General features: G+C 43.0%; 1 protein-coding gene across 6 annotated transcripts in view; it reads right to left on the reverse strand.

Annotated features, from left to right (window-relative positions):
* The window catches only part of LOC109873787 (serine/threonine-protein kinase ULK1), a 48,005-nt gene extending 30,422 nt beyond the window's left edge, over positions 1 to 17,583 (reverse strand). For 2 of the 6 annotated variants that reach the window (XM_031808866.1, XM_031808868.1), the window contains exons 1-3: positions 16,914 to 17,583; positions 12,954 to 13,046; positions 12,820 to 12,861 (exon numbers count right to left, since the gene is read on the reverse strand). In XM_031808866.1, the coding sequence (XP_031664726.1) occupies positions 12,820 to 12,861; positions 12,954 to 13,046; positions 16,914 to 17,003 (225 nt within the window). In that variant the 5' untranslated portion in view covers positions 17,004 to 17,583. Of the gene's footprint in view, positions 1 to 12,819; positions 12,864 to 12,953; positions 13,047 to 16,913 lie in introns of those variants that run through there. The other 4 variants (XM_031808865.1, XM_031808867.1, XM_031808869.1 and 1 more) reach the window with 4 other exon arrangements.
* Between the last annotated feature and the right edge of the window lie 382 nt (positions 17,584 to 17,965).

Below are 17,965 nucleotides of genomic sequence, written 5' to 3' on the forward strand. Positions count from 1 at the left end.
TGGTTACCGTTTCCCTGAAGTAGGAGGGGTAAATGAAAAGTGATGACTACTGTGAACAGGGACACTTCGGGAGAAAGATATGTTCAGTTAGAAGTTGATGTTCGTCAAATAAAAGTCTACCTCACTGGAACTTATGTTCCCATCTTATTTGAAATCATCCACTATAATGACTACTGACCTTTCAAGTGGTTTGAGCTCAACCCCCGGAGGTAAAGAATTAATGACACGTCGCTACTCGCTAGCCTAAATCTCTGGGTCATCCATGCGGAGTTAACAGGGTTAAGGTATGGGCCATGTCTGCTCGGAAGTCACGGAGGTTAGCGCTGAACAGGAATGGTCAAGAGGCCACAAAACCTCCCCGCTGTGCCGGCTGAAGTGTGAACTATGCTAAAGCTAAAGGGATTGTCTGAGTCTTCACACTCACTCAGCTAAATGTAAAGAGGATCAATATCAGGGTTCTCTACAAGCTCATCGCACATCATACTGAGAGCAAGGATTAGGCCACAGAGCCATATCAAGAGCAAACAAGATGGGGGGGGGGGGGGGGGGGGGGGGGTGCATGACAAACAGGAAAATGACACTTTCAGAACTAATAGGCTAGTCGTCGCCCATAGCTACAAGTTGGCACATCAGGCTGAGTCTGCATTACAACTGATTGGATTTTGTGGTGGGGGGGGGGGCAGCTCGACTTGGCTGACAAAGGCAAAATATTGGATCACCAGGGAGTTCACTGTTAAAGAGAGGGTACAAGTCTGTTGTCTGAAACCACAACGAATGCTCTTCGAGAGAGCATAAACAAACAGAGTCATAAGCCTGAGTCACACGCCATATTATGCCAACCTCAGAAGCTTGGCTGCTTTTTGCCACTGAAAACAAATGGGCATTACTGAGCCCAAACAACCATTGTGTCTCTCTCATTTTTACCAACAGCATGTCAGCCATAGCACAGGCCTTACAAAAACAACACAGTGCAGCCCACTTAAACGCCCTCTTATCAAATAGCAACAGATGACTGCTCTTTCTCCCTCTCTAGGTCTCTTTCAACAGCCAATCAGAGCTGAGTAATGGCTCATCCTAGAGTTAACTACTGCAGAGTCAGCGCTTCTGAAGTTGTCTTTTTAGCCATGTTGGTGATTGCAGCCAGCAAGCCAGCCGTCTGGTTTCCATTGTGCTTTGCCAGGCAGGCAGGGCCAGACATACTTGTCTACCCGAGGTGGTTTTGGCTTACTGACCTGGTAACATCTCCTGTTTATGACAACCAGCCTATAAAAGAGCACGAACAGTGTCAGCTGTGTAAAATCATGCAGCGCTCCTCCCCAATGCTACGTGCCGAGAAAAGTGTAGGCCTACATGCCAGTCAGGGAGGTGATAAAACTGCCCTGCTCTAAAATCCTGCAGGGGCTGAGATACTGTACACAAAGTAACAGGACATATTAACACTTTAGTGATTGACAGAGCTCACCAACTGGAGTGTAGAGTAGGACAATACACTACCCCTCTAATTGGACCCTTCCAAATAGGTCTCACTCTATTTGCCCACAAAGTAGGCCTCATGACTTTGGTTAGCTTCCCGTTGCACAACACTGTTACCCTAGCCTAGTTCGTACTCCTGCAAGAGTGTGGGAACTCTGTCCGGCGGGAAAAAATATTGGTAAACTGAAAGTAGTCTGTTCTTTCGACCAATTCATTTTTTCAAATACAGTTCATTTGGAAAATATTCAGACCCCTTCAATTTATATGAAATTTGTTACATTATAGCCTTATTCTAAAATGGATTAAACAAAAACAATGTCCTCATCAGTCTACACACATTACCCAATCACTTTTCACAGCTACTGTTTACAGGCCTCCTGGGCCGTATACAGTGTTCCTCACTGAGTTCCCTGAATTCCTATCGGACCTTGTAGTCATGGCAGATAATATTCACATTTTTGTTGACTTTAATATTCACATGGAAAAGTCCACAGACCCACTCCAAAAGGGTTTTGGAGCCATCATCGACTCAGTGGGTATTGTCCAACATGTTTTTGGACCTACTCACTGCCACAACCATACTCTGGACCTAGTTTCGTCCCATGGAATATTGTGGATCTTAATTAGGGATGCACGATATATCAGAATCGGCCGATATTAGCTAAAAATGCAAACATCGGTATCGGCCGGATGTCTAGTTTAACGTGGATTTTAAAAACCGATGTCAAAGCATACCTATGTAACGTAGGTACCTGACGTAATGACGCCACGTAAACTTTTGCGCTACAAGCTTTCAAGGAGCGGGAGACTAATCTGGACGTTTATAAGAAATCCCGCTATGCCCTCAGAAGAACCATCAAACAAGCAAAGCGTCAATACAGGATTAAGATTGAATCCTACGACACCGGCTCTGATGCACGTCGGATGTGGCAGGGCTTGAAAACTATTACGGACTACAAAGGGAAACCCAGACGCGAGCTGCCCAGTGACACGTGCCTACCAGATGAATGCCTTTTATGCTCGCTTTGAGGCAAGCAACACTGAAGCATGCACGAGAGCACCAGCTGTTCTGAATGACTGTGTGATAACCCTCTCGGTAGCAGATGTGAAGAAAACCTTGAAACAGGTCAACATTCACAAAGCCGCTGGGCCAGACGGATTACCAGGACGTGTACTTAAGGCATGCGCGGACCAACTGTCAAGTGTCTTCACTGACATTTTCAACCTCTCCCTGACCGAGTCTGTAATACCTACATGTTTCAAGCAGACCACCATAGTCCCTGTGCCCAAGGAAGCAAAGGTAACCTGCCTAAATGATTACCGCCCCATGGCACTCACGTTGGTAGCCATGAAGTGCTTTGAAAGGCTGGTCATGGCTCACATCAACAGCATCCTCCCGGACACCCTAGACCCTAGACCCACATGACGCTATTTCAATCGCACTCCATACTGCCCTTTCTCACCTGGACAAAAGGAACACTGAGAATGCTGTTCATTGACTACAGATCAGCGTTCAACCCCATAGTGCCCACAAAGCTCATCACTAAGCTAAGGACTCTGGGACTAAACACCTCCCTCTGCAACTGGATCCTGGACTTCCTGATGGGCCACCCTCAGGTGGTAAGAGTAGGCAACAACACTGATCCTTAACACCGGGGCCCCTCATGCATGTGTACTTCGTCCCCTTCTGTACTCCCTGTTCACCCACGACTGCGTGGCCAAACACGACTCCAACATCATCATTAAGTTTGCTGACGACACAACAGTGGTAGGCCTGATCACTGACAACGATGAGACGGCCTATAGGGAGGAGGTCAGAGAACTGGCAGTGTGGTGCCAGGACAATAACCTCTCCCTCAATGTGAGCAATACAAAGGAGCTGATCATGGACCACAAGAAAAGGTGGGCCGAACAGACACCCATTAACATCGACAGGGCTATATTGGAGCGGGCCGAGAGTTTCAAGTTCCTTGGTGTCCACATCACCAACGAACTACTATGGTCCAAACATACCAAGACAGTCATGAAGAGGGCACGACAAAACCTTTTCCCCCTCAGGAGACTGAGAAGATTTGGCATGGGTCACCATATCCTCAAAAGGTTCTACAGCTGCACCAACGAGAGTATCCTGACCGGTTGTATCACCACCTGGTATGGCAACTGCTCGGCATCTGGCCGTAAGGCACTACAGAGGGTAGTGCGAACGGCCCAATACATCATTGGGGCCAAGCTTCCTGCCATCCAGGACCTATATAATAGGTGGTGTCAGAGGAAAGCCCATAAAATTGTCAGAGACTCCAGTCACCCAAGTTATAGACGGTTTTCTCTGCTACCGCATGGCAAGCGGTACCGGAGCGCCAAGTATATGATCAAAAGGCTCCTCAACAGCTTCTACCCCAAGCCATAAGACTGCTGAACAATTCATAAAATCGCCACTGGACAATTTACATTTACATTATTTTCTTCTTCTTGAACTGCACTGTTGGTTAAGGCCTTGTAAGTAAGCATTTCACGGTAAAGTCTACACTTGTTGTATTCGGCGCATGTCACAAATCAATCAAATGTATTTATAAAGCCCCTCTTACATCAGCTGATATCACAAAGTGCTGTACAGAAACCCAGCCTAAAACCCAAAACAGCAAGCAATGCAGGTATAGAAGCACAGTGGCTAGGAAAAACTCCCTAGAGGCCAGAACCTAGGAAGAAACCTAGAGAGGAACCACCCCCCTATGAGGGGTGGCCAGTCCTCTTCTGGCTGTGCCGGGTAGAGATAACAGAACAGGAAAATATTGGATATTGGTTTCGGCCAAAAATGTAATGTCGGTGCATCACTAATCTTAATGTTAATGTTTAATCCTGGACTATCGGACCACCTTTTTATTACATTTGCTATCGCAACAAATAATCTGCTCAGGCCCCAACCAAGGATCCTCAAAAGCCATGCTATAAATTCCCGGACAACCCAAAGATTCCTCAGAGTACAACAATCGGTTAACCACCTAACTGAGGAACTAAATCTAACCTTGCGTAATACCCTAGATGCAGTCGCACCCCAAAAAAACGAAACATTTGTCATAAGAAACTAGCTCGATGGTATACAGAAAATACCTGAGCCCTGAATTAAGCTTACAGAAATTTGAAACGGAAATGGCGCTACATCAAACTGGAAGTCTTCCAATTAGCTTGGAAAGAGAGTACCGTGCAGTATCAAAGAGTCCTCACTGCTACTCGGTCATCCTATTTTTCCAACTTGAGGAGAATAAGCACAATCTAAAATGTATTTTTGATACTGTCGCAAAGCTAACTAAAAAGCAGCATTCCCCAAGAGAGGATGGCTTTCACTTCAGCAGTGATAAATTCATGAACTTCTTTGACGAAAAGATCATGATCATCAGAAAGCAAATTACGGACTCCTCTTTAAAAGTGGCAGAAATAAAGCCTCTCTTGAAAAACCCAAAGCTTGACCCAGAAAATATAAAATTCTATCGGCCTCTATCGAATCTCCTATTCCTCCAAAAAATGTTTAAAAAGCTGTTGCGCAGCAACTCACTGCCTTCCTGAAGACAAGCAATGCATACGAAATACTTCAGTCTGGTTTTAGACGCCATCATAGCACTGAGACTGCACTCATGAAGGTGGTAAATCACCTTTTAATGGAGTCAGATCAAGGCTTTGCATCTGTCCTCGTGCTCCTAGACCTTAGTGCTGCTTTTGATACCATCGATCACCACATTCTTTTGGAGAGATTGGAAATCCAAATTGGTCTACATGGACAAGTTCTGGCCTGGTTTAAATCTTATCTGTTGGAAAGACATCAGTTTGTCTCTGTGGATGGTTTGTCCTCTGAAAAATCAACTGTACATTTCGGTGTTCCTCAAGGTTCCATTTTAGGACCACTATTATTTTCAATATATATTTACCTCTTTGTGATGTCATTCGGAAATATAATGTTAACTTTCACTGCTATACGGACAATACTATTTTTTTTGTCCTATGCAGAATGTCGCCAATTCGGCATGTCCGGAGTCTCCGTTTTCCGGTCAAGAATAAAAATGTAAAAAATCTGAACTTTTTCGTGAAAATGGTTTTAAAATGTTTGTTTTTTTGTCCTATCCAGAATGTCGCCAATTCGGCATGTCCGGAGTCTCCGTTTTTCGGTCAAGAAAAGTTAACCACCTAACTGAGGAACTCAATTTAACCTTGCGCAATACCCTAGATGCAGTTGCACCCCTAAAAACTAAAAACATTTCTCATAAGAAACTAGCTCCCTGGTACACAGAAAATACCCAACCTCTGAAGCAAGCTTCCAGAAAATTGGAACGGAAATGGCGCCACACCAAACTGGAAGTCTTCCGACTAGCTTGGAAAGACAGTACCGTGCAGTACCGAAGAGCCCTTACTGCTGCTTGATCATCCTATTTTTCTAACTTAATTGAGGAAAATAAGAACAATCCGAAATTCCTTTTTGATACTGTCGCCAAAGCTAACTAAAAAGCAGCATTCCCCAAGAGAGGATGGCTTTCACTTTAGCAGTGATAAATTCATTAACTTCTTTGAGGAAAAGATTATGATTATTAGAAAGCAAATGACAGACTCCTCTTTAAATCTGCGTATTCCTTCCAAGCTCAGTTGTCCTGAGTCTGCACAACTCTGCCAGGACCTAGGATCAAGAGAGACGCTCAAGTGTTTTAGTACTATATCTCTTGACACAATGATGAAAATAATCATGGCCTCTAAACCTTCAAGCTGCATACTGGACCCTATTCCAACTAAACTACTGAAAGAGCTGCTTCCTGTGCTTGGCCCTCCTATGTTGAACATAATAAACGGCTCTCTATCCACCGGATGTGTACCAAACTCACTAAAAGTGGCAGTAATAAAGCCTCTCTTGAAAAAGCCAAACCTTGACCCAGAAAATATCAAAAACTATCGGCCTATATCGAATCTTCCATTCATCTCAAAATTTTCAGAAAAGGCTGTAGCGCAACAACTCACTGCCTTCCTGAAGACAAACAATGTATACGAAATGCTTCAGTCTGGTTTTAGACCCCATCATAGCACTGAGACTGCACTTGTGAAGGTGGTAAATTACCTTTTAATGGCATCAGACAGAGGCTCTGCATCTGTCCTCGTGCTCCTAGACCTTAGTGCTGCTTTTGATACCATCGATCACCACATTCATTTGGAGAGATTGGAGACCCAAATTGGTCTACACGGACAAGTTCTGGCCTGGTTTAGATCTTATCTGTCGGAACGATATCAGTTTGTCTCTGTGAATGGTTTGTCCTCTGACAAATCAACTGTAAATTTCGGTGTTCCTCAAGGTTCCGTTTTAGGACCACTATTGTTTTCACTATATATTTTACCTCTTGGGGATGTCATTCGAAAACATAATGTTAACTTTCACTGCTATGCGTATGACACACAGCTGTACATTTCAATGAAACATGGTGAAGCCCCAAAATTGCCCTCGCTAGAAGCATGTGTTTCAGACATTAGGAACATGCAGACATGCAAACTTTCTACTTTTAAATTCGGACAAAACAGAGATGCTTGTTCTAGGTCCCAGGAAACAAAGAGATTTTCTGTTGAATCTGACAATTAATCTTAATGGTTGTACAGTCGTCTCAAATAAAACTGTGAAGGATCTCGGCGTTACTCTGGACCCTGATCTCTCTTTTGAAGAACATATCAAGACCATTTCAAGGACAGCTTTTTTCCATCTACGTAACATTGCAAAAATCTGAAACTTTCTGTCCAAAAATGATGCAGAGAAATTAATCCATGCTTTTGTCACTTCTAGGTTAGACTACTGCAATGCTCTACTTTCCGGCTACCCGGATAAAGCGCTAAATACGGCTGCTAGAATCCTGACTAGAACCAAAACATTTTATCATATTACTCCAGTGCTAGCCTCCCTACACTGGCTTCCTGTCAAAGCAAGGGCTGATTTCAAGGTTTTACTGCTAACCTACAAAGCATTACATGGGCTTGCTCCTACCTATCTCTCTGATTTGGTTCTGCCGTACATACCTACAAGTACGCTACGGTCACAAGACGCAGGCCTCCTAATTGTCCCTAGAATTTCTAAGCAAACAGCTGGAGGCAGGGCTTTCTCCTATAGAGCTCCATTTTTATGGAACGGTCTGCCTACCCATGTCAGAGACGCAAACTCGGTCTCAACCTTTAAGTCTTTACTGAAGACTCATCTCTTCTGTGGGTTATATGATTGAGTGTAGTCTGGCCCAGGAGTGGGAAGGTGAACGGTAAGGCTCTGGAGCAACGAATCGCCCTTGCTGTCTCTGCCTGGCCGGTTCCCCTCTTTCCACTGGAATTCTCTGCCTCTAACCCTATTACAGGGGCTGAGTCACTGGCTTACTGGGGCTCTCTCATGCCGTCCCTGGAAGGGGTGCGTCACCTGAGTGGGTTGATTCACTGATGTGGTCATCCTGTCTGGGTTGGCGCCCCCCCTTGGGTTGTGCCATGGCGGAGATCTTTGTGGGCTATACTCAGCCTTGTCTCAGGATGGTAAGTTGGTGGTTGAAGATATTCCTCTAGTGGTGTGGGGGCTGTGCTTTGGCAAAGTGGGTGGGGTTATATCCTTCCTGTTTGGCCCTGTCCGGGGGTGTCCTCGGATGGGGCCACAGTGTCTCCTGACCCCTCCTGTCTCAGCCTCCAGTATTTATGCTGCAGTAGTTTATGTGTCGGGGGGCTAGGATCAGTTTGTTATATCTAGAGTACTTCTCCTGTCCTATTCGGTGTCCTGTGTGAATTTAAGTGTGCTTTCTCTAATTCTCTCTTTCTTTCTCTCTCTCGGAGGACCTGAGCCCTAGGACCATGCCCCAGTACTACCTGACATGATGACTCCTTGCTGTCCCCAGTCCACCTGGCCGTGCTGCTGCTCCAGTTTCAACTGTTCTGCCTTATTATTATTCGACCATGCTGGTTATTTATGAACATTTTAACATCTTGGCCATGTTCTGTTATAATCTCCACCCGGCACAGCCAGAAGAGGACTGGCCACCCCACATAGCCTGGTTCCTCTCTAGGTTTCTTCCTAGGTTTTGGCCTTTCTAGGGAGTTTTTCCTAGCCACTGTGCTTCTACACCTGCATTGCTTGCTGTTTGGGGTTTTAGGCTGGGTTTCTGTACAGCACTTTGAGATATCAGCTGATGTACGAAGGGCTATATAAATTAATTTGATTTGACTGTTTCAAGGACACCTTTTTTTCAATCTTCATAACATTGCAAAAATTTGAAACTTTCTGTCCAAAAATGGAGCAGAAAAATGTATCCATGCTTTTGTCACTTCTAGATTAGACTACTGCAGTGCTCTACTTTCTGGCTACCCGCACTAAATAAACTTCAGTTAGTGCTAAGCACGGCTGCTCGAATCCTGACTAGAACATAAAAAATGTATCATATTACTCCAGTGCTAGCCTCTCTACACTGGCTTCCTGTTAAGGCTAGGGCTGATTTCAAGGGTTTACTGCAAACCTACAAAGCATTACATAGGCTTGCTCCTACCTATCGTTCCGATTTGGTCCTGCGATACATACCTACAAGTACGCTACGGTCACAAGACGCATGCCTCCTTATTGTCCCTAGAATTTATAAGCAAACAGCTGGAGGCAGGGCTTTCTCCTATAGAGCTCAATTTTTATGGAATGGTCTGCCTATCCCAAGTGAGAGACGCAGACTCTGTCTCGACCTTTAAGTGTTTATTGAAGACTCATCTCTTCAGTAGGTCCTATTGAGGGTAGTCTGGCCCAGGGGTGTCAAGGTGAACGGAAAGGCACTGGAGCGACGAACCGCCATTGCTGTTTCTGCCTGGCCGATTCCCCTCTCTCCACTGGGATTATCTGCCTCTAACCCAATTACGGGGACTGAGTCACTGGCTTACTGGTGCTCTTCTATGCCGTCCCTAGGAGGGGTGCGTCACTTGAGTGGGTTGAGTCACTGACGTGATCTTCCTGTCCGGGTTGGCGCCCCACCTCGGGTTTGTGCCGTGGGGGAGATCTTCGTGGACTATACTCTGCCTCGTCTCAGGGTAGTAAGTTGGTGGTTGAAGATATCCCTCTAGTGGTGTGGGAGCTGTGCTTTGGCAAAGTGGGTGGGGTTATATCCTACCTGGTTGGCCACGTCCGGGGGTATCGTCGGATGGTGGCAGTGTCTCCTGACCCCTCATGTCTCAGCCTCTAGTAAACTATGCTGCAATAGTTTATGTGTCAGGGAGCTAGGTAATGGAACCCTGACCTGTTCACCGGACGTGCGACCTTGTCCCAGACCTGCTGTTTTCAACTCTCTCTCTCTACCGTACCTGCTGTCTCTAACTCTGAATGATCAGCTATGAAAAGCCAACTGACATTTACTTCTGGGTTGCTGTCCTGTTGCACCCTCTACAACCACTGATTTTTATTTTTTGACCCTGTTGGTCGTCTATGAACGTTTGAACATCTTGGCCATGTAATGTTATAATCTCCTCCTGGCACAGACAAAAGAGGACTGGCCACCCGTCAGAGCCTGGTTCCACTCTAGGTTATTTCCTAGGTTCCTGCATTTCTTTGGAGTTTTTCACTTTGTGACATTGGCTGATGTAAAAGGGATTTATAAATACATTTGAATGATTGATTATCCCATAATTACAAAGCGAAAATGGGTTTTTGGACATTGTTGCTAATTTATACAAAATAAAAACAGAAAAATATTATTTCCATAAGTATTCAGACCCTTTGCTATGTGACTCGAAATTGAGCTCAGGTGCATCCTGTTTCCATTGATCTTCCTTGATGGTTCTACAACATGATTGGACTCCACCGGTGGTAAAGTCAATTGATTGGACATTTTATTTTACCTTTATTTAACTAGGCAAGTCAGTTAAGAAGAAATTCTTATTTTCAATGATGGCCTAGGAACAGTGGGTTAACTGCCTTGTTCAGGGGCAGAGCGAGAGATTTTTACCTTGCAAGATCGAATCCCCGAGCTGACAACTTTTCGGTTACTAGTCCAACGCTCTAACTACTAGGCTACCCTGCCACCCCACATAATGATTTGGAAAGGCACACACCGGTCCACATAAGGTCCCACAGTTGACAGTGCATGTCAGAGCAAAAACTAAAACAATTATGCAGCATTGAAGGTACCCAAGAACAGTGGCCTCCATCTTTCTTAAATGGAAGAAGTTTGGAACCACCAAGACTCCTAGAACTAGAACTGGCCGCCCAGTTAAACTGAGCAATCGGGTGAGAAGGGCCTTGGTCAGAGAGGAGATCAAGAACCCAATGGTCATTCTGACAGGGCTCCAGAGTTCCTCTGTGGAGATGGGAGAACCTTCCAGAAGGACAACCATCTCTATAGCACTCCACCAATCAGGCCTTTATGGTAGAGTGGCCAGACGGAAGCCACTCCTCAGTAAAAGGCACATGCCAGCCCGCTTGGAGTTTGCCAAAACGAACCTAAAGGACTCTCAGACCATGAGTAAACAAGATTATCTGGTCTGATGAAACCAAGATTGAACACTTTGGCCTTAATGCCAAGTCAATCAATCAATTTAATCACATTTATTTATAAAGCCCTTCTTATATCAGCTGATGTCACAAAGTGCTGTACAGAAACCCAGCCTAAAACCCCAAACAGCAAGCAATGCATGTGTCACGTCTAGAGGAAACCAGGCACTGCTCATCACATGGCCAAAACCATCTCTTGGGTGAAGCATGGTGGAGGCAGCATCATGCGGTGGGGATGTTTTTCAGTGGGAGACTAGTCAGGATCGAGGTAAAGATGAACAGAGCAAAGTACAGAGATATCCTTGATGAAAACCTGCTCCAGAGCGCTCAGGACCTCAGACTGGAGGATCACCTTCCAACAGGACAATGACCCTAACCACACAGCCAAGACATTGCGCAGGAGTTGCTTTGGGACAAGTCTCTGAATGTCCTTGAGTGGCACAGCCAGAGCCCGGACTTGAACCCGATCTAACCTCTATGGAGACCTGAAAATAGCTGTGCAGCAACGCTCCCCATCCAACTTGACAGAGCTTGAGAGGATCTGCAGAGAATAATGGGAGAAACTCCCCAAATACAGGTGTACAAAGCTTGTAGCGTCATACCCAAGAAGACTCGAGGCTGTAATCGCTGCCAAAGGTGCTTCAACAAAGTACTGAGTAAAGGGTCTGAATACTTATGTAAATGTGATATATGTTTTTTTGTTTTTTTAATCCATTAAACATTTCTAAAAACGTGTTTTTGCCTTGTCATTATAGAGTATTGTGTGTAGATTTATGAGAAAAAAAAACAATTCAATACATTTTTGAATAAGGCTGTAACCTATCAAAATGTGGAAAAAGTCAAGGGGTGTGAATACTTTCCGAAGGCATTGTGTATCCATAAAAACTATGCCAGCTGATTCATGATTTCGACTGGCTGGGAAACGCTGCCTGCCTCATCCCGACAAGTTCATTACTACGGGACAGCTGGAGATAGAATTTGAATATTGAAACAATGTTGCAAATGTCGGAGAGACAGACAACAAGGTTTATACAAACATCCGCTGTTGAAAATTAAATGTTAGTCTAAAAGAAATGTGAGATAAGACACCGGCTGGAATGTGGTTTTAACCAATTCAGGATTAGTGCCACCTGTCTATAATGATTGATAAATGAATTGTACAGAGAAGCTCAGTACAGAACAACAAACTCGTGTAACCAGCAAGTAATGCAACAAAGATAACATGAAACAAAATTGGGTCAAAAAATGCATTTCACCCCTCCCCCCTGGCAAAAAAAAAACCATTGCACCATATAAACAGCTGTGAAATATATGTTCAATAACCCAAAATATTGTATTTTCAGCTGTTTGAAACTGGTGTAATAAAATTTAAGTAAAATAAGCCAAAATTAAACTTAAGACCAGGAAGCATATAAATAGGCACATATAACAAATCTACCACTTCAGACTTGGTTTCAATGAGAATGACAGATCTATAACTCACATGTGTGAATGTGGTCAGGCTGTCCAAAAAATGACATGTTGTTGCTTCCAAATTGACATTCAAATTTGAGTTATAGAGTTGTCATTCTCATCAAGTCTAAGAAGGGGTAGATATGTTCTATGTGCGCTATTTCTATGCCTCCAGTTCTCAAGTTTTGGTTTTGTACATCTGCTTCAAACAGCTGAAAATACAATATTTTGGGTTATTGACAATGTCTTTCACAGCAGTTTAGATGGTACAATAATTCTCTACACTTGTCACAAACTGAAATTAGGCAAACTATTAGAATTTTTGCAACCATGATATGGTGGAGCGATTTCGGCATATTGCACCTTTAAGGATTTGGCTTAATACATACCTGAAAGTCATGTAATGCAACAATGTTCTCATGTTTTAGTTCCTGGGGAAAATAAATGGGAAATGCAAGTTTACAGCTATTCAAATTGAAAGTCTTACTGTATACACTATCGATAATAAAACTGGTTGTCTTACCTTAAGTATCTTGATCTCTTTTCCCAAAAGGGTCTGAGATTTTGCCAAGTTTTTCTTATTTATGCATTTCACAGCCACCTCCCAGTCGTGTTTCTATAGACAAACAAAAATAATTATGAAAAATTATAATACACATTTTTCCTAATGTTTTCTGGGTTCATGTAATGCCGTTTAATGAATGCTTATCGGTAAAAAGCATGGAACATAAGGAAGTGGAAAGGTAGCCTACTATAAAGCCTTATGCGTGCTTTGGTTCGGCTGGTGGCTAGGCAAACCGAATGAGCATGACTTACATTCTCCCTTAAAAAACATTTGTTTGAAAAATGAGAAAAAAAGCAGGAATAGTACTGTTTGTCCAATTTCCAGCCAAGTGTATACTCGTTAGACGTCATGATACGTCATCAGAAGTGTCCCCTTAATTGAGGGCTGAGGGGATAGTGTGTGTCTTAAGTGTTTGGACCGCACACATGGTAACAATCGATGTTCCTTCTAAGCTCCTGCACGGCACAGCTCCCTGGGACAGCCCACAGAAATATCAGCCAAGGCATTCCTAGTCAATCTGCAAACATTTCTGTAAAAATAAAAAATAACAATAAAACCTTGTGTTCCTACTTAAATTTTTTGGTCTCGGGCTGTTGACTTTAGGTGCAATCGATTCAGCTGCCCTGCATGCAGGGTAGAACTGTTTCCATTTTTAACCATTTCATGTGTCTGAGGGTACAAACTCTGCCTTCCCGGTGGGTCCAGAGAGCAAATCAAGTGCCCCATTAGGTCTACTGCTGGCCAATCGGATGGCTCAGATTACCGTGTCCGAGGTAACGTAGCGGGCATAAAAGAAAGCTACAGCAAAGTTGATACTGTGAGATTTCAAAATGTAGAAAACCATGACTAAAGAAAGACAGTCAACGAATACAGCAAAGAGATGCTATTTTAATGAGTAAGTTCATATTTAAAGTTCTTACTCAGCACTGTCAACACTTTGTAGGCTATTCAACACTTGTATAAGCCATAAAATGCACGTTCTTCCTATTTCCACTGAGCGCTACAACAAGCACTGCAGCAGTAATGAATGAGTAGGAAAGTGGATCTGTAGGCTTGCATTGTTATTAGCGGCTGGGTCTTTTTTAATATTGTGGAATATTTCACTTTCTCTGTTCATAGGAGTAACAAAGACAATTTGTGCATGAGGCCACAATAATGTGGTGCGACTCGAGTTTGGCCATCAGCTGGAAGACAGTGTCCTTTTTTGGTCAGTGTCAGTGGAGCAAAGGGAGAGCGGAGGGGTGTTGAGAGGCGGGCCCTCAGATGCAGGCACCATCAGCCCAGTAAAATAAAAATAAAAAGTACATTATTTAAATGTATTCTCACTTAGCTGTGCTTCACAAGTAATACAACAACAGATATATTACAGGTGTGATCATTTTGCCAACCTCAAATGTTGAAATATATATTTTGAATGGCCCAAACAACAATGCAATTCAAGCAAAGCCAATATGCAGGCACACCTGTTAATTGAAATGCATTCCAGGTGACTACCTCATGAAGCTGGTTGAGAGAATGCCAAGTGTGCAAAGCTGTCATATGTGTTATTTCATAGTTTTGATGTCTTCACTATTATTCTACAATGTAGAAAAAGGTAAAAATAAAGAAAAACCCTTGAATGAGTAGGTTTGTCCAAACTTTTGACCGGTACTGTATATTATTTAGTATATGTAAAGACATCAAGAATAGTCCGATGGGTGACAAAATTAGCCTATAGCTTGTGAATAATGCCCAGATTGTGTGTAGTAATGCAAGTAAAGCATTCCTTTTCTAATCATAGCCGCACTCCACATGTAGTCTAGCCAATAGGCCTATATGTTTTGATAAGGATTGCATCACAACTAAAGTGGCCAAATAACTTCTTAAACTTAAGCACATTAAATCAGCTTTACAACGGGTTTAGAACCTAACTGGAATACATACACAGCACGTGAGTTTTACGTTTGGGAAAGATAATTTTCACCATAAAAATGCACCTTTAGAATAAAAGCATTACATACATAAATCACATTGTGGAACATTTGCATTTATAGCCTACTGCCATGTGAGCATTTCTGCATAATGTGAAGAAATAGCCTAATAGTTTATCAATATTTTAAGCTAAATGTTCTGATCTGTGTCAGCCTCACAAAAAGTTGATGCTAGTGGTTGAATTCATTTGGGATCTATCCCACAACTATCCCAGACTGTTTGGAATTTCTTTCTCGCACAGAATATAATAGCTAAACGTGTGTACTATGGGGAATAGTGGATGGACATAGGCTAGTGCTTTTGCTGTTAGTTAGGCCTACTCATCTTGTTGGCTGATGAAAATTAAATGTGGACAGTTCTTCCAATATCTTCAATATGCGCCTCGTCCCTGATGTGTCAGTCTTTACTTGTAGCCTATGAGAAAGACCCAATCAAGTGAAGGAGAGCCATTTGAGTGAGAGGAGCTTTGGAGCACGCAGCAGGGAATTATCATTATTATGTTCAGCCCAAGGTCACAACGGCCACTGGCTGCAAAAGGTATGGATTTTTTTTAGGGGACATTAAGACCACACAAAGAGGATGCCGCCAGGGAATTTGAGGCCTTATCAAGTGTTTGTCAAGTTGTGAATGAGAGATTGAAAAAGTCTCATGGAATGTAGGCCTACATTGAACACCACACATTGGCTGCTACTGTAGGCTGAATGACAGAACAGCTATTGCCATGTTAAATTGTTATTGAATGCATTTTCTCCATTGTTTTTGATGGTAGGCCACTCTGATCAAATAGCCACAGTAGTCTACATGGCCACTGTTAAAACGGTAACTTAAAGTAGGTACAGACCCTGTTTTCACAGTAAATGCACACTGGAATTTGCACAGAATTTTCACAACTTTCAAGCAGACCTGAATTTTGCTCAGTGTTGAATTTTTTTGAGGGAACATTGGTAACAACTTGGGCTGGGAATTGGCAGGGATTCGATACTGTGATTTTATTGCGATTTGATGTTCCAAACATATTGCGCACCATATATCTGCTGTAGAGGGACAGGAGAGAGCCAAGCAAAAACACGTTTTTATAAGTAATGGAAATAAGAAAATTGCTTAAAACAAATTGCCTCCCTATTAAAAAGAATATGGAGAACAAGCTATGAATTAAACAAAATACTGGTACAGGTGCAGCCAACTAGCGCTAAAATAATCTGGCGATATAGTCAAAACGATACAATATCATAAAAAAAATATATATCCCAATATGTAACTGTATCTCCCCCCCATCACTAGTAACAACATACAGTGGAATGAATAAGATAGGCCTGCCTGGCTTTCCATTTTCCCCATGGGACCAGAATTCTCCCTCCTCAGCATAAAGTGTGTTGTTGTTGGACAAACATGTCTCAACATGCCATTGTGATCAGTGTAGCCTAGTGGTTAGAGCATTGGACTAGTAACCGAAAGGTTGCAAGTTCAAATCCCCGAGCTGACAAGGTACAAAATCTGTCGTTCTGCCCTTGAACAGGCAGTTAACCCACTGTTCCTAGGCCGTCATTGAAAATAAGAATTTGTTCTTAACTGACTTGCCTAGTAAAAAAAAAAAAAGGTCAAGTTTGGACTTTTGAAATAGACAAAAGCCCCCCCCAACATATAATTATAATAGGCTAGATGTTCGACCATCACAAACACACCCACCAAAACTGTGAAAGGCAAATATTGTAATTTAGGTTCATAATTCACTTGTAATAAATGATTACTCATATTTCATCTGCAAATGGCTGTTCATATTTTTCATCCTCAAACCCGATGATTGCATCTTTCAGCTGCCATGTCCAAATTAAGGTCGTACGACAACATAAAAATGATAACAATGCAGACGCAACTACTTCATTTGGATAATAGCTAAATTTACACAATCTAGACTGACACAATGACACTGCCACATCGTTCCCTCACCTCTCTATTCCTGCCTTTGAACACCACCGCAAATGCACCGTGTCCTATCAAGTCCTTCCTGCTGAACTCGAATTTCCCCACGGTCTCCATCGCTCCAGAACCTCGGGGTTTTATTTTGAAGTAAAATTACAAGCGTTGCACGGTCGCATATCTCCTCTCTCGGAAGTCCCTTTCTCCTCCGTGAAGTCCGGGCAGCAGGAAAGTTCACCCCGTCTTTCAATTGTCATGAACTGCCTTCTTAAGAAATAACGACTTTCTTCTCTCATGTTTAGGTAACGAATGGAAAGGAGTCAGCCTCCTTTTAACAATATGCGAGTCCCATGTTTTTTTGTTTTGATAGCTAGCTAGCTTACACAACTGACGCAGTGTTTACAAAGACACAATGCCTCAATGTAAGCTAGCTAGCTGCTAGCAAAACATATCCACCTTAAAAACAGAAGGCACGCCTGGGTGTTTTTGTTGGTATACAGAGGATATCGTTGGCTCCGTTGCAACCCGTTCAATAATGTGTTTTAATTTGTTCCAACGCAAGCCCATAACATTTATGCAAGCGGCATCTCGTAATATTTTCAATGGGCTAATAGTTCCCCCCCCCCAGAGGAACCCTCGTATCGATTATGGTCTCAACAAGGTTAGTGCACGCCTTCAGTTGCTCTCTTAAGTCCCGCAATTTTGCGCACGCGCACAGAGCTACAGCTGTATTTTCTTTTACGTCAAACTGGGGTGGTGTCACATCAAGTGTGCTGTTGTTTTTGTTTGCACACTTTTCTGCATGCAACCACCTAGACTAGATATATTACCTGGACAGCAAAGTAAAGAACAGTAACCTAACCTATAATAATTGTCTGACATCAACAGAAATTGCCTGCTATCTTTGATAGCATAACTGATGTAGAGTGTTATTATGGCCCAAGCACAAATTGTATGGAATCTTTTATAGCCTCTACACATTTTTGGTGAAGTGAAATAACATGATGTGTGTTTTTATGATGTTCTCGTAAGAACAGGTATGGGCTGAGTCAATAATTAACTGTCTTTAGTTAAAACCAAGT

This window comes from Oncorhynchus kisutch, linkage group LG29 (genome assembly GCF_002021735.2).
Source record: "Oncorhynchus kisutch isolate 150728-3 linkage group LG29, Okis_V2, whole genome shotgun sequence".
Lineage (NCBI taxonomy): Eukaryota > Metazoa > Chordata > Actinopteri > Salmoniformes > Salmonidae > Oncorhynchus > Oncorhynchus kisutch.